The following is a 27,433-nucleotide window of genomic DNA, read 5'->3' on the forward strand; positions in this document are numbered from 1 at the left end:
ATATAGTAGATTTACATTTATGAGTAAATAGTTCATTTTGTTATTTATATGTGTTATACATTGTGTACAATCAACAATGTAGTATAGAGTTTTTTAAACTGTTGCCAGTTGGTTTGATTAATGAACTCTTTTTGTGGTAAAAATTTCAGAACCTTTTCACAAATAAGTTTTTGAAGTCTGAAGAATTGCATTTAACTGGACTTTAATTTTTTTGAACTATTATTATATCTCTATCCTGTATTTATATACCCACACTAACTTCAGAATAACTTGCTATAACTTGAATGTTAGAAAGAAAACAATTGCATTTAAACAAAGACCACTAATATTCTGTGTTCTTTCTCCTTGGTTTACTTTCATATTTGATATATTTATATATGATACACATACAGATAATCCCCTACTTTATGCTGATTTGAGTTTTCTTGCCCTCATCTTCTGATTTTGTCTATTTAATTTCTTTCTACTCTTTATGCTGACAAAAGCAACTAACAGTGTATGCACAAAAAGATTTCATTTCATGGCAATCTACTTATATCTCATAGTATTTATAATCCCAGATTTTATAAATAATGTAAATCATATAGATCATACCTTTAATGAATTAGGATTTTTGGCACAAGATATGTGATATGCTTTATGATTTCTTTTATAACACTTAACATTTATCAAGTAAACTCTCTCCTTGGATTTTCTTACAGTCCAATCAGTGAAAGTCGAAGAGTACTACAGGAGTCGTGTGAGTTTTTCTTAAAGCACAATTCTAAAGTTAAACACAAAAAGAAGCACTACAAACCAAGTTCACATAAGCTGAAGGTCATTTCCAAATCCATGGGAACCAGCACAGGAGCTACAGCAAATCATGGCACTTCTGCAGTAGCGATCACTAACCATGATTACTTAGGACAAGAAACTTTGACAGAAATACAAACCTCACCAGAAACATCAGTGAGAGAGGTGAGAGCAGATGGAGCGAGCACCTCCAAATTACGAGAACAGGACTGTGAGGAACCTGCCTCCCCAGCAGCATCCAGCTCCAAACTCTGTGGGGAACAGACCGACGGGAAAGGCCGGGCAGCCAAAGTGAATGATAAGAGCAGTGTGTCTGAAAGTGCACGGAGTGAAGGAAGGTGAGCTTGGACTTTGCTATCTTAAACCATGACTTTTTTGAATACTGCATTGCACATTTTTCATTAAAGCATAACATATCTGGAAAGAAAGCATTCTTGAGATGACATGTCTATACACTTAATCCAGGAAAGTTTGGGTTTTGTCTATAAATGCTATTTCGTAGTTTAATTCTTAGTATTGAGAAGACCCTTTGATGTTTATTGTTCAAATAGAAAAGTAATGTTCATTTCTGTGGTAATTGTTAACAGTTGCTTGTATATTTAGGGAAATGTTTAAGATTCATATAAAATACAGGCCATTAAGTTTCAATTAGTACTGCATTATAGTACTGTCTAAAAGGTATTTGTCAGACTTCCCTAGTGGTGCAGTGGTAAACAATCCGCCTGCCAACACAGGGGACATGGGTTAGATCCCTGGTCTGGGAAGATCCCACATGCCGCAGAGCAACTAAGCCAGTGTGCCACAACTACTGAGCCGGCGCCCTAGAGCCCACAAGCCACAACTACTGAGCTCGCTTGCCTAGAGCCCGTGCTTTGCAACAAGAGAAGCCACTGCAATGAGAAGTCTGCACACCACAATGAAGAGTAGCCCCTGCTCACCACAATTAAAAGCCTGCGCGTAGCAATGAAGACCCAACGCAGCCAAAAATAAATGATAAATACATTAAAAAAAATATATATATATATAAAATAAAGAGAAGCAAGAAGAACTACAATCCTGCAGCCTGTGGAACAAAACCCACATTCACAGAAAGATAGACAAGATGAAAAGGCAGAGGGCTATGTACCAGATGAAGGAACAAGATAAAACCCCAGATAAACAACTAAATGAAGTGGAGATAGGCAACCTTCCAGAAAGAGAATTCAGAATAATGATAGTGAAGATGATCCAGGACCTCGGAAAAAGAATGGAGGCAAAGATCGAGAAGATGCAAGAAATGTTTAACAAAGACCTAGAAGAATTAAAGAACAAACAAACAGAGATGAACAATACAATAACTGAAATGAAAACTAGACTAGAAGGAATCAATAGCAGAATACCTGAGGCAGAAGAACGGATAAGTGACCTAGAAGACAGAATGGTGGAATTCACTGCTGTGGAACAGAATAAAGAAAAAAGAATGAAAAGAAATGAAGATGGCCTAAGAGACCTCTTGAACAACATTAAACGCAACAACATTCGCATTATAGGGGTCCCAGAAGGAGAAGAGAGAGAGAAAGGACCAGAGAAAATATGTGAAGAGATAATAGTTGAAAACTTCCCTAATATGGGAAAGGAAATAGCCACCCAAGTCCAGGAAGCTCAGCGAGTCCCATACAGGATAAATCCAAGGAGAAACACACCGAGACACATAGTAGTCAAATTGGCAAAAATTAAAGACAAAAATTCTTGAAAGCAGCAAGGGAAAAACGACAAATAACATAGAAGGGAACTCCCATAGGGTTAACAGCTGATTTCTCAGCAGAAACTCTACAAGCCAGAAGGGAGTGGCATGATACACTTAAAGTGATGAAAGGGAAGAACCTACAACCAAGATTACTCTACCTGGCAAGGATCTCATTCAGATTTGATGGAGAAATCAAAAGCTTTACAGACAAGCAAAAGCTAAGAGAATTCAGCACCACCAAACCAGCTCTACAACAAATGCTAAAGGAACTTCTCTAAGTGGGAAACACAAGAGAGGAAAAGGACCGACAAAAACCTAAAACAATTAAGAAAATGGTTATAGGGACATACACATTGATAATTACCTTAAATGTGAATGGATTAATGCTCCAACCAAAAGACACAGACTTGCTGAATGGATACAAAACCAAGACCCATATATATGCTGTCTACAAGAGACCCACTTCAGACCTAGGGACACATACAGACTGAAAGTGAGGGGATGGAAAAAGATATTCCATGCAAATGGAAATCAAAAGAAAGCTGGAGTAGCAATACTCGTATCAGATAAAATAGACTTTAAAATAAAGAATGTTACAAGAGACAAGAAAGGACACTACATAATGATCAAGGGATCCATCCAAGAAGAAGATATAACAATTATAAATATATATGCACCCAACATAGGAGCACCTCAATACATAAGGCAACTACTAACAGCTCTAAAAGAGGAAATCGACAGTAACACAATAATAGTGGGGGACTTTAACACCTCACTTACACCAATGGACAGATTATCCAAAATGAAAATAAATAAGGAAACAGAAGCTTTAAATGACATAATAAACCAGATAGATATAATTGATATTTATAGGACATTCCATCCAAAAACAGCAGATTACACTTCCTTCTCAAGTGCGCACAGAACATTTTCCAGTATAGATCACCTCTTGGGTCACAAATCAAGCCTCAGTAAATTTAAGAAAATTGAAATCATATCAAGCATCTTTTCTGACCACAATGCTATCAGATTAGAAATGAATTACAGGGAAAAAAACGTAAAAAACACAAACACATGGAGGCTAAACAATACATTACTAAATAACCAAGAGATCACTGAAGAACTCAAAGAGGAAATCAAAACATACCTAGAGACAAATGGCAATGAAAACACGACGATCCAAAACCTATGGGATGCAGTGTAAGCAGTTCTAAGAGGGAAGTTTATAGCTATACAAGCCTACCTCAAGAAACAAGAAAAATCGCAAATAAACAATCTAACCTTACACCTGAAGGAACTAGAGAAAGAAGAACAAACAAAATCCAAAGTTAGCAGAAGGAAAGAAATCATAAAGATCAGAGCAGAAATAAATGAAATAGAAACAAAGGAAACAGTAGCAAAGATCAATAAAACTAAAAGCTGGTTCTTTGAGAAGATAAACAAAATTGATAAACCATTAGCCAGACTCATCAAGAGAAAGAGGGAGAGGACTCAAATCAATAAAATTAGAAATGAAAAAGGAGAAGTTACAACAGACACTGCAGAAATACAAAGCATCCTAAGAGACTACTACAAGCAACTCTATGCCAATAAAATGGACAACCTGGAAGAAATGGACAAATTCTTAGAAAGGTATAACCTTCCAAGACTGAACCAGGAAGAAATAGAAAATATGAACAGACCAATCACAAGGAATGAAATTGAAACTGTGATTAAAAATCTTCCAACAGACAAAAGTCCAGGACCAGATGGCTTCACAGGTGAATTCTATCAAACATTTAGAGAAGAGCTAACACCCATCCTTCTCAAACTCTTCCAAAACATTGCAGAGGAAGGAACACTCCCAAACTCATTCTGTGAGGCCACCATCACCCTGATACCAAAACCAGACAAAGATACTACAAAAAAAGAAAATTATAGACCAATATCACTGATGAATATAGATGCAAAAATCCTCATCAAAATACTAGCAAACAGAATCCAGCAACACATTAAAAGGATCATACACCATGATCAAGCGGGGTTTATCCTATGGATGCAAGGATTCTTCAATATATGCAAATCAATCAATGTGATACACCATATTAACAAACTGAAGAATAAATACCATATGATCACCTCAATAGATGCAGAAAAAAATAAATAAAAGGTATTTGTCATTTTATATGAAGATGATTATAAAATGTTTTTATTTTCTGAACATGAAAGGATATTGACATTATCTTTAATTAATTTTTCCAAATGGTCATAGGTGATCCAAACACAGGTAAATATCAAATTAGCCAAAATACTGACAGCTGACTACTTTAAGGTCTCAAGGTTGTCTTACCTTATCTCCTCCCAAATAGGCCAAATGTACCTCCAACAGCTTTTGCATACTGGATTATCTATGATTAGATACATGCCTTTATCTTTCACTAGATTTGTAAACTCCTCGAAGACAGAGCTGAGGTCGGGCTCATCTTTGTGCTCCCAACCTGTTACACGGTGTCTGATCCATGGTAGGAAATCGATAGAAAATTTGCTAAACTGAAGGCAAGAATCAAGCTGTCTTATTCCCCACGAGACACCATGCTCAGCCCATACAGGGGTGGTGCTTGATGAAGTTTCTGAAGTTAGCAAAAATTGTATTTGAAAATAAATTATTTGTACTTTGAGGAGTTAAGAGTATACATAAAGAGTTAATTATTTCTGATAAAAGTGGATACTGGTTGGAATAAAACTCATGGAAAGAGAAACAGCAATTATGAGGACAACTGGCATCACATTTGTGCTTTGGTGTGTATGTACATCAGCTTTTGTTCTTTTACCTAGGCTAACTCCAAAGAGTGATGTCACTGAAACTGGCCCAGTGCAGAGCAACAGCTTGCATGTTCCCAGGTCTTCAGAGCCAAGCAGCCTCAAAGGCTCCACATCACTGCTTGTTCACTCAGCGTCAGGAGTTGGAAAAGAGCAGGGTACTGGTGGTCACTCAGATACTTGAAAACCAGATCATCGCGTTACTAAGAAGTGAATTGCTGTTACACTGGAGTTGACAGTACACTGTCTTATAAGAATCACTGTTATAGTCTTCTTCTGCACTTAAAGCTACATTGCCTCCTGTTACACTGGAAACAGTAGATTCTGAGAATATGATTCATTTCACATAGAGGTTAATTGACAACAGTATACCCCCAAAATGGAAATGTGCAGGTTAATGATGTTTTTTAAGTTGTGTGGGAGGAGGGAGTATTAGAGGAACCTTCCTTTTCTATTTATGAAGATTCTACTCTTGTTAAAAGTATTTTAAGTTGTACTATGCTATTTCACTTTTATGGTATAAAATCAAGATTTTTCTTTGCTGAAGTATTTAAAACTTACCTCTGTATCTTTTTTTTTATATATTTGAAAACAAGTTTATATGTTTTGAGGTGTTTTTAGAAATCCTGGAAAGTCTTTTCAAATATTTTTATTACATTATTCCAATACCTTATTTTAGCCCTGCTTTGGTAGCTTTTACACTGAATTTCTAAGAAAATTGAGAAATAGTGTTCTTTTATAATATAAAAAATAGTTGATACACCAAAAGATGTTATAATGGGAATTCAACTAAAAACATCCATTTACTCTACCTTATCGTCTTCAATGTGTGAATTTTATAAAGTCTAGTTGGTTTAGGAATTTCACAGATCTATTATGCAGCTGAAATAAGGTGCTTACTGAGTGTCCGCTGTTGATAATATGATGCTGCTGGCTGATCCTTCTGATTCTTTAAAATAAAATGTCCTGAAGGATTAGTAGATGATATGTTACTCCTTTATAAGTTAAGCCAAGTGCAATTGATTTCCTTTCTTTAATATATCATGACCACCCAAGATTATGTTTGTATGACCATTTACAGTTGCTTATACTTTTGTTTTAACTTTTGTTTTTTAACATTTAGAATACTACAGACCCTTTGCATTTGTGCGGTATCTTTCTCAGACATCATGTAGAATTCATCTCTGCAGCTAAATAGGATTTTGCTGAACATTCAGAAATGTACTAGCAGTGTTAGTGCCAAACAAATGGAAAAAAATGTAGTCCTGATAAACAGAATGAAATGTATTTCATATAACATACTATGAAATATTAAAGAATTTTCTTAATTTTGTTTCCAATGACTATTATTCCTTGAACAAGGTTTTCTTATACTTCTGGGTTTTTTTCTCTATTTAACATTCTGTTAAAGCTTAAAAAGAAAATTATCATGTACTGTATGAAAAAGTTTGTAAATATTAACTTTTCCACATTTTTTAACTTTGTATACAAAAACTTTGTGTGACCTTTTCAGTAATAAAATTTTCTCTGTATATGAGATTGTAGAGTATTCTGTGGTTATGCACAGTGGTTCTGGCCCAGGAAGTGGTATAATTTTTCCGATCAGTGGCTCCATGACTAATAAGCCAGTAGCTTCTTCTTTTTTTTTTTTTTTTGCGGTACGCGGGCCTCTCACTGTTGTGGCCTCTCCCATTGCGGAGCACAGGCTCCGGACGCGCAGGCTCAGTGGCCGTGGCTCACGGGCCTAGCCACTCCGCGGCATGTGGGATCTTCCCGGACCGGGGCACGAACCCGTGTCCCCTGCATCGGCAGGCGGACTCTCAACCACTGCGCCACCAGGGAAGCCCTACCAGTAGCTTTTTAACTAGAGAAGGAGAAGACAATCAGGACTTGTGTTATTTTCTCTTTGTCACAGTTTCTTCCCAAAATATAATTATAGAGCTATATTTGTCGTAACTTTTTTTTTTTTTTTTTTTTTGGCGGTATGTGGGCCTCTCATTGTTGTGGTCTCTCCCATTGCGAAGCACAGGCTCCGGACGCGCAGGCTCAGCAGCCATGGCTCACGGGCCCAGCCGCTCCGCGGCATGTGGGATCTTCCCGGACTGGGGCACGAACCCGTGTCCCCTGCATCGGCAGGCGGACTCTCAACCACTGCGCCACCAGGGAAGCCCTGTCGTAACTTTTTAAAGCCAGTTTTAGACCTGGGATATGGGGTAAAGCAAAGGGAACCCAGGACCCTGCTTTCACTCCTGACAGTGGGAAATAAAACAAGATCATCCTGAAAACATTAGAAAAACCTAATAAGATCATGTGAAATAATTGCCAGTTTAAGATCTGGGAGAAGAGAAATTCATACTGCCAAGCCCAACATTTGGTGCTTCTTTTGCCTAGGGAGCATTTGATGATTTGGAAAAGCTAGCTGAGACATTTTTTTTTCTGCTTTATAACAAATTTAATCAGTTATACATATGTTCCCATATCCCCTCCCTTTTGCGTCTCCCTCCCACCCTCCCTATCCCACCCCTCCAGGCGGTCACAAAGCACCGAGCTGATCTCCCTGTGCTATGCGGCTGCTTCCCACTAGCTATCTACCTTACGTTTGGTAGTGTATATATGTCCATGCCGCTCTTTTGCTTTGTCACTAGCTGAGACATTAACAGTGCTATTAACAGCCTCAAAGTCTGGAGGACAAGGAGAAGGGAGTCAGAATTTTGACCTCAAAGGTCAAAATTACATACATCTAGGAGTAAGAATAAATTAAATACATCTAGCAGTAAGATGAACTATATGGAAAGCAACCCTGCTTTGCTATCTGGGTGGACTAGAAAAATCTCTAACCCTGGAATTAGAATACTGTACTTCTGGATGACTAGTACCCTCAGGCACCAGGCAGAAACAAATGAAAATCTTCTCTGGAGGAAGAAAATGTCATTTTACATACACTGTGAATCCTTTTTCAAATGTCCATTATATAATCAAACATAGTCAGGTATGCAAAAAGACAATACATGAACAAGAATTGGCACAAGCATCAGACAAGAGAAAAAGATGCAGAGATACTCCTAAATTACCAGGCATAGTTTCATTAAACTCATATAACTTAAAAAGATAGCAAAGAAAACAATAATGAGATACTGCTACACACCTATTAGAATGGTTAAAATCCAAGAAACTGACAACATCAATTTCTGCTGAGGTTACAGAGCAACAGGAACACTCATTCGTTGCTGATGGAAATGCAAAATGGTATAGTCACTTTAAAAATGGGCGTTTTCTCACACAACTAAATAAGGTCTTACCATATGATCCAGCAATCACACTCCTAGGTGTTTATCCAACTGATTTGTAAAGATATGCCACCCTTGAGGTGCAGTATAAGACCCTCCACTCCTTCAGTCTGGACAGCACATAGTGACTTCCTCCCAAAGAATACAGTATGGGAACAGGGTGGGGGAAGAGTATTTGTTACAGTAGAGAAACTTGACAAACACTACCTCCACCAGGTGAAGGTCAGTATCAACAGTAGTAAGTCATGTTGAGAGTATGTACCCTTCACACTGTGTGCTGAAAATGGCACTTGACCTCTGTGATCTTCCTCCCCCAAATCTGTAACTTCATTCTAGTCATGACTTGTCCAGTCACATAAATCTAGGCAGATGGACATTTTACAAAATACTCCTCAAAATCAGTACTCCTCAAAACTATCAAGATCATCAAAGTCTGAGAAACGGTGACAGCCAAGAAGGGTCTCAGGAGACATGATGTAAACGTAATGTATCCTAGAAAAGAAAAAGTACATTAGATAAAAACTAACAAAATCTGAGTAAAGCATGGGCTTTAGTTTTGTCATTCAATTCAATGGAATATTCTTGAATTATGTATGTGATAAGTTTCTCCCTTCTGCTTGCTCTTTGTCTCTGGATTTCCTTTTCATCAGCTGGATTGATGCTCCAGTTTTCTTATCTTTCCTCTCCTTTTGTTCATCTCTGAATTTTCTCTTTCTAAGAAAATATCTCAAACTTTTCTAAATTGCTATTGAATTTTTATTTTGGCTATCATTTTTTTAATTTCACAGAACATTTTATCTCCTCTTTTTAAGTAGTATCTTCCTGTTTTTATGACTTTTATATATATTGGAAGATATATAATTTACTTTTTAAAGGTCATAGAAAATATATTAATGTTTAATTTTTATTTTGTAACAGATGACTTTATTAAAGTCCCTTAGTCCCTAATAATTTTGTAGTTGATTTTTCCCGGATTTTCTAGGTGGATGATCTTTTCATCTCAAATAATGATAATTTCATTTCTCACCTGTTGAAGCCAGTAATCATTAATAGTGGTAGCAGCAGGCACTCTTGTTTATTTTAATGAAAATGCCTATAGTACTCCATCATTAAGAACGATGTTGGCATTTGATATAAGGTAGATATTTTTAACAAGTTAATAAAGAATCCTGTTCCATTTGACAATTTTTTTAATTAGCAGTAGGTGTTGAATTTTTATCAAATGCCTTTTTGTTATCAGTATTAGTCAAGGGGGCTAACTGCTCTAGCAAACCTCAAACTTTTAGTAGCTTAAGAAACTGTTACCACTCACATGACAGATGCAAATGTCCTTGAGGTGGCCTTCCAAGTGCTTATTCAAGGACCCATCTCTTCGGTCTTGTGATGCTGCCATCCGTTAGGGCTTCAGATTCTTCTGCAGGATTGTCCGCACCCAGCCAGCAGGTGGAGGCAGAGAGACAAAGAGTAACCGACTGCACACGCACAAAAATATGGGTGGAGCGGGAACTGGCTCACATCATTTTCAGCTAACATTCCATTTGACAGAACTCAGGCACAGATCCATACCTAAGTGCAAGGGAGGTTGAGAAATGTGGTCTAGGTGCGTGCCTGGGAGGGCGAAGAAACAGGCTTAATGAGCAACTGGACAGCAATATTTTAATATACAAATGTGACGTAGTCAGTACTTTTCCTAGTATGTATAATGTCATCCTTTCACTCCTTGAATAACTGTAATTGATCATGGTTTATCATTTAATATACTGCTGGATTTGATTTGTTAGTGACTTGTTTAGGATAAAAATTTTCATCTATATCCACCTATATTCCAAATGATGTCTCAACCATGGGCATAATATTTGTAATCAGTAAGCTTGAATTTTTTTAAGTATTCTTTTTTTTTTAAATATTAGCCCGTATTATTAATGTTTTTGTCATTATTATTGTTTCCAGAGATGCTCTATTTTTTTTTTTAAATTTGCCGTGTTCTGAATTCTTTTGGCCATTACCTACACCAGGACATTTTTTTTTTTAAGAAGATGTTGGGGGTAGGAGTTTATTAATTAATTAATTTATTTTTGCTGTGTTGGGTCTTCGTTTCTGTGCAAGGGCTTTCTCTAGTTGTGGCAAGCGGGGGCCACTCTTCATCGCGGTGCGCGGACCTCTTACTGTCGCGGCCTCTCCTGTTGCGAAGCACAGACTCCAGACGCGCAGGCTCAGTAGTCGTGGCTCACGGGCCTAGTCGCTCCGCGGCATGCGGGATCCTCCTAGACCAAGGCTCGAACCCGTGTCCCCTGCATTAGCAGGCAGACTCTCAACCACTGCGCCACCAGGGAAGCCCTAAGTATTCATTTTTAATTACAAACTTCAAAACCATCATCTAATTCAAAAGAAAAGGGCAGTTTCTCTTTTTCGTGGGACGAGAGTCTTTGATGCAAAAAGAGCCTGCTATTTCAGAGCTGGTGACATTAATTTTTATAAGAATTTACATAGCATTTTTTAACCAAGGACGTTTTAACCTAAATTACATAATATGTTTACATTTACAATGACAAGGTTGGCATGAGCAATGTGCAGCTGAGCTCAACAGCAGTAAAGATGTGATAAAGCAGCATTTCACTGCTTTTTATGACAGTCAGCCACAAGTTCTCAACAGAACTTTATGGAATGCCATCTTTAAAAAAAAACTCAGTACCTCGTTGGAATCCATCACTGCTGGGCTATTCGTGGTACTGAAGGAACCTTGCTCTACACTCTCCTTGAAAAACTGCACCGAAAACAGCTTGTAATTGCCACCCATCATCAAAATCACAGTTTTAGTGTTTCCTTACTTCTCGGAGCTATACCACTGGTGAGAGTTTCCAGTTACTACTGCTGGAAAGTTTTTACACTGCTAAGGCAGTTAAACACTGGTACTCTCAGGAAATGAAAGATATAATTTTTTAATAACCACAGGAGCCCTGGTGTTACTTTGCTGCATGGAAAGCATAATCTTTAATACCTCACTGTTCACACCACAGGTCAAAGACTTAAAATTCCAGATGCTAAAGGTTTTAACAGTAGCCACTGGGATTTATCATGTGCAGAAGAATCACACTTTCATTAACTCACAATAGCAATGAATCAACAAAGAGAAAAGAGAAGAAAAGATTAAAAGGCTAATCCAAAAGTATCAAAAGACATTGGGACCCAGAGCTAAACAGTAATGAAAGTGGCATAGTAAAGTTTGCTGTGAACATAACCGGAGGAGTGGAAACTAAAGGAAGCAGTATGAAGGAAGGGTGATAAAAGAAAAAGAAGGTGGAACTGGAAGTTGTAAACACTAGTTAGAAATGAAAACAAATGAAAAAATGATTGCTAGTTGAATACATTTTAGCAGGCAAATTGGAGGTTTTTATTTTCTATCCCAAGAACAAAAAAAGGGAAAACCAGGAAAATGGTCTAAGTAGGTTTTCTAATTCTCCACCACAAAAGGTGGGGGTGAGAGGGGGTTAAGCTACTTAAGTTTTCATAGGAACATCTTGGAGAAATTTTTTCAAATAAACTATCTTCCAAATGCTTGCCATAGTTCATTTTCCTTTACAGTGGTCCTATTTTAAATAATTCCTGCTTATTTGGTTTCACTTATACTGTTGTTTTTTTTAAATTAACTAATTAATTAATTTTATTTATTTTTGGCTGCATTGGGTCTTTTTTGCTGTGCACGGGATTTCTCTAGTTGCGGCGAGTGGGGCTACTCTTCGTTGCAGTGCGCGTGCTTCTCATTGTGGTGGCTTCTCTTGTGGAACACGGGCTCTAGGCGCGCGGGCTTCAGTAGTTGTGGCACATGGGCTCTGTAGTTGTGGCTCGTGGGCTCTAGAGCGCAGGCTCAGTAGTTGTGGCTCGTGGGCTCTAGAGTGCAGGCTCAGTAGTTGAGGCTCGCGGGCTCTAGAGTGCAGGCTCAGTAGTTGTGGCATACAGGCTTAGTTGCTCCGCAGCATGTGGGATCCTCCCGGATCAGGGATTGAACCCGTGTCCCCTGCGTTGGCAGGTGGATTCTTAACCACTGCGCCACCAGGGAAGTCCCTATACTGGGTTTTAACATACCTAAGTGCAAAGCGTTTATTAAACCCTACGTTTAATACCTATGTTATAAATACACTATTGCATACTATTACATTTAGGATATGTTGAGAAAAGAGGTATGAAATCAACAGAGGTTAAGAAAAACTTTTTCCTAAACTCAGAAGGAAATAAAATATCTTAATATCTTCTCCATTTTATCTTCCAGAGTGCAAACCAAAGCAAAACTGTCTAGTTGTGAGTTTATTTCCTTGGGGGCCTATTCTAGGAGCTAATTAGTTTCACGGTCAGGAAATATATGAATCTGAATATATAGACTCCAGACTTTATCTGGGAAAAGTCATCAGCAAAGTACAAGCTCCCTAGTGGTTTCAGTCCTTCTGAATGGCCATTCCAGTGCCCCTATGAAAACTTTCATAAAACAGGAACCTCCAGAGCCTGTAAACCAAGCTGACAACTGGCAAAACCCCTTGCTGGCATTTTCAGCCTTTTATAAAACAGGAACCTCCAGAGCCTGTAAACCAAGCTGACCACTGGCAAAACCCCTTGCTGGCGTTTTCAGCCTCTTAGCTGCCACCTCTGTTAGTTCAGAGTCCAAGTGAAGAAGAATAACACACTGTGTTTCTAGAGCTGACCTTGTTGGCAGGCTGTGTGCAAATAAAAAGTAGAGTAAAACAAAACAGGCGGACTGTGTTTCCTCAACTGACAGTCATCACTGCCTCTTTGTCACTGTTCTGAGACTCCAGGTAGGGCTTTCCAGGCTGGCCCTGCAGACACTGAGAGATCCAAAGGTTTTCTTCATGAAAGCAAAAACCAAGAGAGGGGCGTGCAGCACATCCAAAACTGGGGTGTTACCGACCAGGGTTCTCAGAGTCCTTAATCAATAGAAATTGCTAAGAGGCCAGACGAGAAATTCAGGCAAGGCTTTACTGGGACTCACGCTGCAGTATGAGCGAGGGAAAACCAGTAACAGGTGCCCTTGCTTGCTCCCCGAGGCGGGGTGGGCTGGTCCCTTAAATGGGGGGAGGGTGGGGGAGGACTGGTGGGTCGGGCCAGATGGGACGGCTTAGGTGGTCTGCCTGCCCCCGGGTGGTGCCGTGTGCAGGGATCATGCGCAGCTCCTGCTTTTGCTCCTGGCACCTCAGAAGCGGAAGCTGGGTTTTGGTCTTTTTGTACCTTACTGTTCGTAATTTGCCCCAACTGTGCAGGCATGCAATTATATTCAGTCCCTTATAGCAGGGCTCCCCAACCCCCGGGCCGTGGACCGGTACCGGTCCGCAGCCTGTTAGTAACAGGGCCGCACAGCAGGAGATGAGCGGTGAGTGAGCGAAGCTTCATCCGGGGCTCGCCATCGCTCGTCATGGCTCCCCATGGCTCCCCATCGCTCGCATTACCACCTGAACCATCCCCCCCACCGCCCCCGTGGAAAAGTTGTCTTCCGCAAAACTGGTCCCTGGTGCCAAAATTGTTGGGGACCCCTGCCTTCTAGTTTCTTTGTATTCCGTGGCTCAAAGAGACGTTTCTCCAAGCGCAAGCACTTCAGCAAAGGGCCCCAGGCCTTAGCCTGTCTCAGGGGCAGGGTGCCTCGGGGACTTTGGAGGCAGGGCAGAGTCTGGCTACCCTGGACACCCTGAAGAGACCAAAGACAGTTTAAGATCCTGTCCCTTCTGTTCAGCAAGCATAGAGCGTGACGGAAGGGGCTGACTTCACACCTGCAAGAGGTAAGAACATCTAAAGAATTAGCGTGAAATCTAAAGGCACTGACACGGAAGCCTTCCAAAATATTGCTCAGCACAAAAAAGCAAGTGGCAAAACTATACTTACAGAGTAACAGCACGTATGTGACCAACCCCCAGGCCACAGAAAAATGCTGTATGTTTTCTCTAGTTACATAAGCAGGGACTCTGGAAAATGTGGTAACGTGGGTTATCTCTGTGGAGGGGACCAGCATCGTAGGTGATGATCACAGCAGACTTTAGCCTGATCTGTAATGTTTAAATTTTTATAAGGAAGATCTATTAATATATCACATGGTATGATTAAGAATTAATTTTTTAATAGAAGATCTACTAAGCACCTGTCTAGCTAATGGCGACACAGTGGGTCCGCCCACATCTGGCTGCAAGGGTCCTTGCGTCACTGATGTGCACACCTACAGGCCAGGGAGGGGCAGCAGCCCACACCAGTGAGATCTGGAAAGGCCACCAGCTCATCCAGTTCAAACTCCCTTTGCTTCCTCCCTCCTGTGCTTCTCTCTGTCCCTGAAACAAGCTTTAGGTGGCAATGAGCATATGGGCTTTGAGAGTGTCCCTTCCCCAGACTCTGCTCCCATCCCCACAAATAAAGCTCAGGCCTGCTGACTTGACCCAGCGCTGGGAGACAGGACCAGAGGACCAGCCCCACAGAGTGTGATATGGGGGGACACGAGGGAAGGAAGAGAGGCTGCGGTAGGCTGAAGTCAGCTGAACAACCACAACAGCAAGTCCTTCCTATCCACCACCCCTCCACCCTCCCACCCCCTCACACACGGACCACCACCACCTCAAGTGCTCCAGCAGTGGGTAAGTCAACATACAACTTGTTTCTGTGTGCATGAATTTCAGGCTGAGAAGCTGGTCAAAAGTGAATGCCAGAGTCTGGAATCTGAAAGTCAGGGAGAGTCTAAGGCGTTTGTGGCTTTCTGAAGAAGGCAGACCCCTGCTTTTTTCTAGCGACTCCCCTAGTGTAGTCACCCACCCCTTAGGGCCATGCAGTTGGCCCAGGCTCCTGAGTCCTGGGCTGAGGGATTGGGGCCCACGGATCTGAGAAACAAGTTGGCTGTTTATGGCTGGCTCTGTCCTAGCAGCCTGGCTAGGTCCTCTTGGGACCACCTAGTTTTGATCAACCGTTCCCAGCTGGCTCAGTAGTTCCAAATTTAGGCTGGACTGTGAGGGGAATAAGTTTCTTGTCTGTACCTTCCTGCTGCCTAAACTGCTAAGGGATTAGGTCTTGATTTTAGCAATTGACATGGTCTTTTCCCTCCAGACCAGGTGAGTCAACTTCTCCTCTTAACATGTTTGCCAGGAGCAAAAATAACCTTCTTAACCACCTGACACTTAAAGATTCACTAAATGTGCCAATAGGAGTACTATATATATCAGCCGAAGACAAGGCCCAGCTGTGGGCCATGAGAGCCTCCCACTGCTGGGTCTGCCATTCAGCTCCAGGAACAAGCCAAGAAAAAAACGTAAGTTATGTTTTGGCAAGATTACGCACACACTGTAAACCTGAACTCAGGAACTCCCAGTAGCTATTTTGTTTGTATGTTTTGGTTCAGTTTTATGGTTTCTGCAAAACTAGAGGCTGGTGTCCAAGTTGGATTGTGTTCCTCCCAAGAGGCAGGTGCTATAGTCCCTCCTTAGCATTTCCAGGCGGTGGAGGTGAGGTCCTAAAGGCAGCCATTGTCCGGACCCCAGGCTGCAGGCAAACTCCTCCTGGAATGGGACTCCAGATACACCAAGGAGTTAACATTATGTGTCTCATACAAAGAACAGGGGTCCATGACAACAATACAACTTTGTTTTTTTTAATATTTTGCTAAGACAGTTATTCCATATCACTTTGGATTTGGAAACAGGATCATTTCCTGGTTGTAAAAGCCTATTCATGAAGGAAAGCAAAGGGTGCTCTTGGCATTCCAGTTTAAAATGGATAAATATTGGGCTTCCCTGGTGGCACAGTGGTTGAGAGTCCGCCTGCCGATGCAGGGGACACGGGTTCGTGCCCCGGTCCGGGAAGATCCCACATGCCGTGGAGAGGCTGGGCCCGTGAGCCATGGCCGCTGAGCCTGTGCGTCCGGAGCCTGTGCTCCGCAACGGGAGAGGCCACAACAGTGAAAGGCCTGCATACCGCAAAAAAAAAAAAAAAAAAAAAAAGGATAAATATTAAATGTGGGGGCGTGTTTGGAGGGTGATGGGAGTGGGTGTAAGCTTTGGAACCTCTAAGAAAACCCCATATCAAGCCTCCATCATGCACACTCAGGCAGATGAGTCTGTTCTGGAAGCTCCAGTTTTCCCTTGGGTGACCTGTTCTGAGGTCTAAACTTTGGAGGATCAGGGGGCAAGGAGCACAAGTGAGCCCACATGGCTCTCACAATAAGCCACATTCTCCAGTAGGTGTTTAATGTTAACAAAAGTAGGATATTTATCTTCATCTGTCTGACTTCTGTATCAATCTCTCAATTGCTTTCAGACGGAGGTATCATTTACTAGAGACCTCCAAAGACAAAAATTTAGCATGCAGTCTTGAAAATTAAGGAGGTAAAACTAAACGAGGAACCACTCAGACAAGCCATAGAGATTTTGGTAAATCAAACGGAAAAAGACAGGTTTTGCTTTCTTGAAACCCTGTGTTGCTAATCAGGGTTGGCTAGGTCAAAGTAAAGACTGAAAAAATTCACATACTTCAACAAATGGTGCTGGAACAGCTGGATATCCACATGCAAAAAAAAAAAAAAAAAAAAAAAAGAGCCTAGACATAGAACTTGCACCCTTCACAAAAATGAAAATGGATCATAGACCTAAATGTAAAACACAAAAAAGTCCTAGAAGATAACATAGGAGAAAACCTAGATGACCTTGGGTTTGGAGAAGACTTAGATATAACACTAAAGGCATGATCCATGAAAGAAATAACTAATAAGCTGGATTTCATTAAAATTTAAAATTTCTGCCCCATGAAAGACAGTCAAGAGAATTAGAAGGCAAGCCACAGACTAGAAGAAAATATTTGCAAAGGATACATCTGATAAAAGACTGTTATCCAAAATATATAAAGAACCCTTAAAACTCAAAATAAAAGAACAAACAACCCAATTTACAAAATGGGCAAAAGACCTTAATAGACACGTCATCAAAGAAGATACACAGATGGGAAATAATCCATCGGATTCCATCAAGAGCAAAGGGGTCTAGGGATGTGAGTGACTGAACGTGTCCTGGCTCCCCACCTACCCCATGCAGCCAGGTAAGTTGTAAAAAGGAAAGGAGCTGGGTGGGGGGTGGAATTCCAGAGACCTGAACTGGTTCCTAATTTTCAGACTGGAAACTTTGAAGGTTTCAGAGAAGCAAATCTCCAAAAGGGCACTGCTTAGGCAGAAAAGAGTTCTAAGTGGCTAAGTAAGGGAACTAAGCAGGGAGAGAGCAGAAGTGCCTACCTCCCACCACGTTCCCCTCGGCTTTCATGCCTCGTGGAAGGGATCTAGAAATGTCCAAGTGCTCCCAGTAATAACAACAAATAATATTAACTCTCCTGGGTGCTAGCAATATAATGAAGAACAAGAGACAAACCCCTGCTTTCATGGGGCTCATATCCCAGGGGGTGTCAGACTATAAGCAAGTAACTGAATAAACCATCAAGGTAAATTCAGATAGGGATAAGCTTTATACTAGAATATTATTCAATGATATTAATTGATGCATCATTTATAACAGAAACTTAAGTGTCTACAAATATGCAACTAGTTATATAATTCACTTCATTGAATGGAATACTGTGAAAATATTATAAAGAACACGGAGGGGGCTTCCCTGGTGGCGCAGTGGTTAAGAATCCGCCTGCCAATGCAGGGGACACGGGTTCGAGCCCTCGTCCGGGAAGATCCTACATGCCGCGGAGCAACTAAGCCTGTGCGCCACAACTACTGAGCCTGCGCTCTAGAGCCCAGGAGCCACGACTACTGAGCCCACGAGCCACAACTACTGAGCCCACGCGCCGCAACTACTGAAGCCTGCACGCCTAGAGCCCATGCTCTGCAACAAGCAAAGGCACTGCAATGAGAAGCCCACGCACCGCAACAAACAGTAGCTCCCGCTCGTGGCAACTAGAGAAAGACTGGGCGAAGCAACGAAGACCCAACACAGTTTGTTAAAAACAAACAAACAAACAAAAACTATGTTCCGTAATATCCCTTAAAAAAAAAAAAAAAGAACAAGGAGTAACTCTAAATATTCATAGGGAAAGAAGTCCAGGAAGTATCACTGGTGGAAAAAAAAAAAGCAGGTTATAGAAAATCTGTTCCATCGTGGATGTATTTTCCACACCACCAAGCAGTTAATTCAATTCTGACACCGGCTGTCTGGAGACAGAAACAGGTTAAGGCTTCAGTCCCGGAATTCCCCGGCAGACCAGTGGTTAGGACGCCGAGCTTCCACTGCCGGGGACCCGGGTTCTATCCCTGGTCAGGGAACTAAGATATCCCACAAGCTGCGTGGTGTGGCCAAAAAAAGGAAAGAAAGAAAGAAAATTATTGCTCACCAGATAAATATTCCTTTTTTTTTCAATTTTGTAAAAGACACAATATGCTTGTTACTATATGCATGAAAATTTCCTACATGATGTAAATTTTCATTTATTCCATGTTTAGTATTAATGTATAAAATACATAGTTGATTTTACTTCCTACTGTAACTTGGTTTGGAACTTGACTTTGATGAGTGATCTGTGTCTCTGGATAGAGATCTTAGAAATAGTTGACATGTTTTAGTCCTATACCGAATTCTAAGTTAAATATTTCAAGATGGCTTTGATCAGCCAAGCTAGACAGATGGTATGCAGACATGAGTAAATCACTAAGAAAAACAGTTAAAACCCTGACTTTGGATATTCAGCTTGGAGATTGGCATATCTGTTGAATGTATTAACAGTGACTCATAACCACATGAGTTAAATATACTATGGAATTAAATGTTTAGCTCATAGCTCTGGATGTGCTGAGGTCTAGGATTACTGTAACACCAACAGAAAATTGGAATTGAAATAGATGTACTGGACTTGACTCCTAAGTTCAAGGCCAAGAGTTTGCTAATAATGTCTCTTGCTGGGTTGAGACAGTCCCCCTCTGCCTTCTGTTTTCCAGGACTCTGCCAGGCAGGAGGGGGAAAATTCCATTGCAGCAGCCCATGGTATAACTTGGATTCTTGCTCCTGATTCAAAGTCCAAAAATCTCAGAACAAAAGGAGCCCTGGTGACAAGTTATAAGGAGAGGGAAATCTGTACTTTCTCACCTTCTTAGGGAATCCCCAGGAGTTCCCTGGGACTGGCATCTGGTCCCCCTCCACCGATGGAAGCAGCTTGCTGGCACAGTGTCGTCTGCTCTCAGCACATTCCTGGTCTTGGGGGTCATCCCTCTGCAGTGGGAACACCCCAGAGCTCTAGCCCCTGGGGCCAAATCCTGCTCTCTGGAAAGGAGCTGATGCACTCACTCACTCATCCTAAACTGTAAATGCTGATGGGGTATAATCTCTGAGAAATGGATAAACAAACCATGGAATTTTGCTCAGTGATAAGAAGAAACAAACTACTGATTTTATAATAATAGATGGATCTCAAAAACATTATGCTGAGCAAAGGCAGCCAGAGCCATGAGTACACAAAGGGTACATAGTCTGAAGGGGGTGAGTATGAGCCTAGGCCTGCTGAGGGGTCAAGTGTTGTACTACAGGCATTTCTAGCATCTCCCCGTAGAATGTGCGGGGATGTGTCCTCTACTCGGGCTTCATCCAAAGTTCTGAGGAAAAGGGAACAGTCATCTTTAGCATCCTGTTATATATACCTGTGTCCTCAACCAGAAGCTGTTGGTTACCAAATCAACGTTCATTCCCCCATCTGTTTTCATTACCAACTACCCCAGTTTACTCACATAGCAATTCTATTCTACGTGGAGAGTCTTCTTGATTTGCTGAAGTCTATTGTGGTTATCACCTTTCCCTCGTTAAGGATTATTTTAGGGATGAGTTTGTGACCCCCTTCTGGCCAATGAGATGTAAAAGGGCTGGGGGCTGCTGGGAAAGATTCTCTTCCTCCTAAAAAGGAGACATGAGAGATGGTCCTTTTATTCCTCTCGACATAGTTGCATGCAGCAGGGACACTTGGACTGGTTCTCTCCCCAGGGTGGGTGATGACTTGAGGACAAAGCCAAAACTCTAAGAGTAGCAGAACAGAAAAATGGAAAAAATCCGAATCCTTGATCATGTATTGAGTCACGTGGAACAGCCTTACCTCTGAACTTCATGTTAATAGAGAAAAGAAATTTCCTTATTGTTTACACCACACAATTTTCTGTTACCTGCTGCTGAAAGCATCTTAACTGATATAAGAATCAGCTCCTTGGGGGTGATACATAGCCCCCAACACAAAGTGTCTATCACAGAAATGATGCTCAATAAATGTTTATTGAAATATTATAAGAATGTATATATCAGGCCTCTGATGATCTCAACTAGAGTTACATCATTCCACCCAATACCACTGAATTTGAGCTCGTTTATACTGCAAAATGAGTTGCAAAGTAAGAGGACATGGTAGGGTTTACGCAGAGTGAGCACATCTGGGGATCACTGATGGTCAGGAGTCAGCAGGGAAGGCAGCAGTAACCAGCTGGCTGAGGAAATGTGGTTTATGCCTTCAGGGACTTCAACCTTCGGTGTGAAATTCTTGAAAATTCTGCTAGAAACATGATGGCAGAGCAGAATAATAACTGGTAAGCTGAAAGCTTTTCCCAATCTGAGGTCTGGTGAGCAAAAATGAAACAGATACAGAACCTTTAGATGACAGGTTTAAAGCTTTTGGCTATGCCCTGAGTTCCTGTACTCTTTTGTACATACTTAGAGAAATGCCACTCCATACAGATCTGCTTTGCACATTCAAAATGATTTTTGCAAAGGGGGAGATGGCAATTCTAGGAAGACTTTGTTCAAAAAATGACCCAGAGCCATAAATTTATGGGGACCTTATCCAACACGATACTATTCTACACAATCATACCCAATTTAAAAACAAAACAAAACAACAGACTTTTTTTAGAGCAGTTTTAAGTTCACGGCAAAGTTGAACAGAAGGTATAGAGGTTTCCCATATACTGCCTGCCCAGCGCATGCGTAGGCTTTGCCATTATCACCATCACTCACCAGATCGGTACATCTGTTACAATAGAAGAACCTACATGGTCACACCATTGTCGCCCAAAATCCACACTTTATATTAGGGTTCACTCTTGGTGTTGTATATTCTATGGGTTTTGACAAATAAATAATGTCATGTGTCCATCATTATAGTATCACACAGAATAACTTCACTGCCCACCATATCCTCTGTGCCCTGCCTATCCATCCTTCCCTCCTCCTCTGACCCTGCCACTCCTGGAAACCACCCATCTTTTTACTGTTTCCATAGTTTCGCCTTTTCTAGAATGTCATTTACTTGGAATCATGTACTGAAGAGCATTTTGGCTGCTTCTAAGGTTTGGAAATTATGAATAAAGCTGCTATAAATATCTATGTGCAGGTTTTTGTGTGGACATAAGTTTTCAACTCATTTAAACTCATGTAAACACAAAAGAACATAATTGCTGGCTCATATGGTAAGAATATGTTTAGTTTTGTAAGAAACAACCACATTGTCTTCCAAAGTGACTGTTCTGTTTTGCATTCCCATCAGCAATGAATGAGAGTTCCTGTTGCTCCACATCCTCATCAACATTCGGTGTTGTCAGTGTTCTGGATTTTGACCATTCTAATAGGTATGTAGTGGTACCTTACTGTTGTTTTAATTTGCAATTCTCTGATGACATATGATGTGAACATCTCTTCATACACTCATTTGTTATCTATAAATCTTCTTTGGTGAGGTATCTGCTCAGGTCTTTTGCCCATTTTTTGATAGGGGTATTTGTTTTCTCATTGTTGAGCCAAATTTTTAACTTTATTTTGGTGACAGATTTCAAAAGAGATTGATCCTCATCCCATCTATTTTGGCTACTCTGGAATCATAGGAAGGCAAGGCTAGAATTTCAGTTCAATATAATGCACATTATTTAACATCTATTATGTGTCCCCACACATTGCTTTAAGTATTGTCAAAGATACAAAGACATGTCAGATACAATCCCTGCCATTTTGGCAATCTTTGGGGGAACCAAAAATATGGCTATAAAAAAATTAGACAGCACTGAAGGACATAAAAGGTTAATTGCCAAATGTGTGTTATCCCCTCTAAGTACTTACCATGAAAGTTTTGGATCTAATTAAAACTCAAAGTTTCTATCTACATACATTTAAAAGATATTTTATGAAAGGTGATGATCAATTAGGCAGGTGTTTTACTGAGAACTATTAATTTGTAAACTTATAAACTGCATATACATATCATTTTTACTGATGCACTGAACTACAGCAAGCAGAGTGGAAGAAGGAATGGAGCAATCATCTTATACCTCTTTCAAATAGATAAATTGGTGGAGAACTCTGTAAATGGAGAAAACATCACAAGGACTCATACTTTCTTCTTTGGTGTGGAAATAATGACCACATCAGTGGGAAAAAAGACTAGTGTGGAAACAACCAACCAGCGAGCTAAAGTACAATAGTGATTATTATAATAGAGGCATGATAGCAATCATTAATAGTAATTTGGAAACCAATGCCTAACAACTGAGTTTCTACCAATGGACCAATCCTTCAGGAACGTGGAGACTGTAATGAGCCTAGGAAAGAATATGAGCATCAGGGGAGAGCCTAAGTTTCATCTGAGGCATTATCAAGAGACAGTAAAATGCCCATGGAAGAATGACTGACCAGAAAACCTTCGCTTGTCAGTGGCATTTCCCAGACTTACACAGGCTCTGTGGAAAGTGGGGCCCCCCAGATGATCACCCCAGAAGGAAAAGGCACATTCCTTTGAGATTAGAATTACTGTGGAGGGGGGGAAGCAAACATTACAGACAAGACACTGAATAAGCAGAAAAATGTGTGCAAGCTTCTTGGACTTTGCGTAAAACACTCATAAAAATGGATCTTCTCAGAAACATTCCATTGCAACCACACTGAGATGGTGCTATTCCCCTAAAATTAGAGCTCGTTCTCTGATTAGCCTTTGTATACTAGGAAAAGTACCAGTACAAGAAGAGAGTAGGTATCATGGGTTAATATCTATGAATGGAACTTGGTGATACATCCTTTGAACTTAAGGGTTTACTTCCTCTGGTGCTTTGCCCTAAGCCTGTCACCCAGGCATCTCCCATTTCCAAAAGATATCCAGAACTGAAATGACTGATGGTTGGTTGGATAAATAAACCAAGGACTTTCCTGAGGTTGACAGGAAGGGGGAAATGGCAAGATTATCACTTTGAGGGTTTCATTTTATCTTATCTTGTGGCAGATACACTCAGGTGCCTACCCAGTAGTCAACCGGTTATGCCTGCCCCTCACCCTTCCTCCTTGCTAGTAGAACCCAAATGTTGTTCATTGTCCTCCAAGAAGCCATGTTCTTCAGGGGAGGCACAGTCTCTTTTTAACCCCACAGAGCTAATTCCTCTTGCCAAAGGGATTTGTTTTAGGCAACAAGCATGTGAGACAGTCCTGGCCAGTGAGACTGGAAGGAAGTCTACAGGGAGGACTCAGGAAAGAAAGCTCTGACCCTTGAAAGGGAACACACAACAGGGTCATTTCATGTTTCTGCCTCTGGAAGAATGCTAATCTATATTTAGTTATTCAATTAATAAATCTGTATTGCCCAGCATGTGTCCTGAAATCCAAAGTCTATCTGTCTTTGAACTGGAAAGGAATGGCTTTTAAAATGTAGGTGAGTTTCAAAACCACAGTCTAATAAAGTCCTATACTTTAAAAATAGAGTGGAAAGGTAAAGGAAATAGCAGACCAGAAGAAGTAAGGGCTGGGTCTCTAGCTAGACAGTTCTGAAAGCCTAATTTGGTGGAGAGGTTGGGGGGCAGGGGGATGCTTTGTCCACATGCCTATTTCCGGAATGTAGTCTTGGTCTTCCAGAATCAACTGAAATTGCCCTATGCAAACCATCCCCAAATAAGAGGCCTCACAGAGGTACCACCGCACGTACTCTTTTTTTTTTTTTTTTCCCACACTATGAGGCTTGTGGGATCTTAGTTCCTGACCAACGATTGAACCCGGGCCCTCACCAGTGAAAGCTGGGAGTCCCATCCACTGGACCACCAGGGAATTCCCCCACTACACATTCTGACAGCACCTCTGTTCCTGCCTACCCACAGCCAGGACACGGGGATGTCTGTTGCAACGCAAGCAACATCCTCAATGATCACTTCCACTCTTCGCACCTCCTGGAACGTAGCAGTGACTCTCAGAGAAGTTTACACCACCCTATTAGTGCAATAGACCAAGGCTCTTCTCTCCCTTTTGTGACAGCCCTTCAGATTTTTGCATCTTGTCTCCTCTTAAGCCACCATGCTCTGGTTTTTTCAACTGTTCCTTCTTTGAGCTGGTTTCTAAACCCCCTTACATTCATGCTCACTCTACTTAGAAACATTCCTGTGCTGTATTTGCAAATGTTCCTCTTAAACATGTTGCCTAGAAGAGAATACAGTACTCCAGCAAGTTCTTCACCATGCAAGACAGTGTTTGTCTGTCAGTGGATTTGTTTCTTATAGTGGTTATAATGCCACTAAGATTACCTTTGTTTATAGTAGCCACATCATCCTGGCCTTGATAATTGTGAAATATGGAGCCATATAATTATAATCAGAGCAGAAATTCAGGCCTTTGCCTTTGTCTACGTGCATGAATATGGGCTGGGGAGGCAAGGGGACTGGGAGATAGCCCAAGAATCTAACATTCCAAACACAACCTTGACATGTCATCGGACACTTAATAAAGGATTACCAAGAAGCTGAAGCTCCTGGAGACATATCAAGCAGACGCTGAGGATGTGACCTGGCTCTCAGAAGGATTCTACCTAAACGAAAGTGGTAGAAAGGACTAGGACACGAGTACAAATTTCCTGTGATGCTCAAGGGAGCGATCACTTAAAAATTAAGGTCCATGCCAAAGACTCCAGTTACCTAATGAAGAGATTTCACAATGAAACCCTGAGGAGGTCAAGCTCCAGGGTATTTCTTATCACCCCTGGTATGGGAGTCACACACAGCTAGTGGCAGCATCTAATCTGTGAATTTAAAATCCAAAGGAAATTTGTGTATGGATGGGGTTAGTAGACTTTTACCTCTGTTTAATGAATAAGTGAGACTTTTTATTCTCTCTCATTATTCAGTGTCAGATGACTTTCCTCTGTATAACAATTCTTTGGTTTTCACTTAGCAAGTGGCTAATTCCGCCCTGCCCCCCTCACCCCCAGATCTATCCTCCCTGATCTTTTTCTCAGAAACTGCTGCAAAGCTGATCTTTCCCATCTGGCTTTAGTGCAGACAGCTTGAGCTATCTCTTCCAGCTTTGGGTCATCTATAAATTTCAAACATGCTTTCCATAGAATCCATAAATAAATGGGGGTGGGCAGTGTCCATAAAAATAGGAATCATTAATCTAGCCAAGAGTTAGAAGGGAAAGTGGTAAGAGGATGTTTCTGATAACAGTGAAAATTCTGTAATTCTGATGATTCTGATAATACTGCCCAAGTATTATTAATGTTGCCAAAGGGTTATTTTCAAGTCATGGTAAGGAACATGGGAAGGGAGTTTGCCTAGACTTGAATTCTACACAGTGGATAGTAAGTCCTATGACCACTAACTTTTATGCCATAATTGACAATGAATTATTCCATTAACTTTTTAAAAAATTAATTAATTAATTAATTAATTAATTTTTGGCTGCGTTGGGTCTGTTGCTGCGCACCGGCTTTCTGTAGTTGCGGCGAGCGGGGGCTACTTTGTGTTGTGGTGCGCGGGCTTCTCATTGTGGTGGCTTCTCTTGTTGCGGAACACGGGCTCTAGAGCGCAGGCTCAGTAGTTGTGGCGCACGGGATTAGTTGCTCCGTGGCATGTGGGATCTTCCCAGACCAGGGTTTGAACCCGTGTCCCCTGCATTGGCAGGTGGATTCTTAACCATTGCGCCACCACGGAAGTCCCCTATTCCATTAACTTTTATTTTTTCTTTGGACATTTACCCATTTCGTGTTTTGTATCCAAACCTCTTGATCTCTTTCTCTCACCTGTCACCAGTCAATTCCCATTTTGTCACTGTTTAGCATCCTCTATTGGACAGATTTGGGAGATGTAAAACTGCATTCAGCTTGCTTTGTCGTTTGATAAAAACTCTGATAGGTGAGGGAGGGGATTAATATTACTGGCTTATTTCAATTTCCATTGCAATGGTCTGACTTTATATCAACAAAACAATCATATCAGGGGAGCTGGAGAAAAAGAATAACCAGAATCCACATTTTAGCTGATGGGGTTGGATATCTGTGGAGGGGGACAGGAGACCTGGATGTATTTTGTAAACCTAAATGTTTTAAGATGTAATTCCAAATATCCTGCTTACTTTGGCTTTCTTTTGTCATAAAAGAGACAGTGCTTTGTGCCTGGAAAGAGACACAGGCTGCAAAGACTCATCTGAAATGTTCAGAAACGTCTTTAATCTTGACCATTTTCAAACACAGATCTCCATGGTGAAGAATTTTCTAAGGAATTCTTACAATGCAGAGTCTGTTCAGAGGATTCTGATTTCAAAACCTCTGTACACAGGGCATAATGAAGAGAGAAAGAAAGTGCACAGCTTCGGGTAACTTAAGAAAAAGGAAGAAGACTTGACAGGAAGTGCAAGACTACCCAAGTAGAAAGCATGTAGCATGCTATGACTCAGAATAAACGAAATGTAACTCGTAGTGTGTAACTCTTCTGGTCTAACACAGACTGCGGCTTGCCCTCAAGCACTGCAAAGGATGCCAGTTTCCAGTTGTATACATATGCACAAGTAAAACAGGATACATGTAGAGTGTACTTGCCATGATCGTG

At 41.0% G+C, this 27,433-nt stretch overlaps 1 protein-coding gene across 2 annotated transcripts in view; it reads left to right on the top strand.

Moving 5' to 3' along the window:
- FZD6 (frizzled class receptor 6) overlaps positions 1–27,433 on the top strand; it is a 282,950-nt gene that overhangs the window by 27,543 nt on the left and 227,974 nt on the right. Inside the window, exons 6-7 of one of the 2 annotated variants that reach the window (XM_081258183.1) lie at positions 702–1,130; positions 5,333–6,814. In XM_081258183.1, coding sequence (XP_081114309.1) covers positions 702–1,130; positions 5,333–5,501 — 598 coding nt within the window. In that variant the 3' untranslated portion in view covers positions 5,502–6,814. Of the gene's footprint in view, positions 1–701; positions 2,619–5,332; positions 6,815–27,433 lie in introns of those variants that run through there. The other variant, XR_014017721.1, reaches the window with a different exon arrangement.

Source organism: Mesoplodon bidens (genome assembly GCF_964165515.1).
Source record: "Mesoplodon bidens genome assembly, chromosome: 16".
In the NCBI taxonomy this organism is placed as follows: domain Eukaryota; kingdom Metazoa; phylum Chordata; class Mammalia; order Artiodactyla; family Ziphiidae; genus Mesoplodon; species Mesoplodon bidens.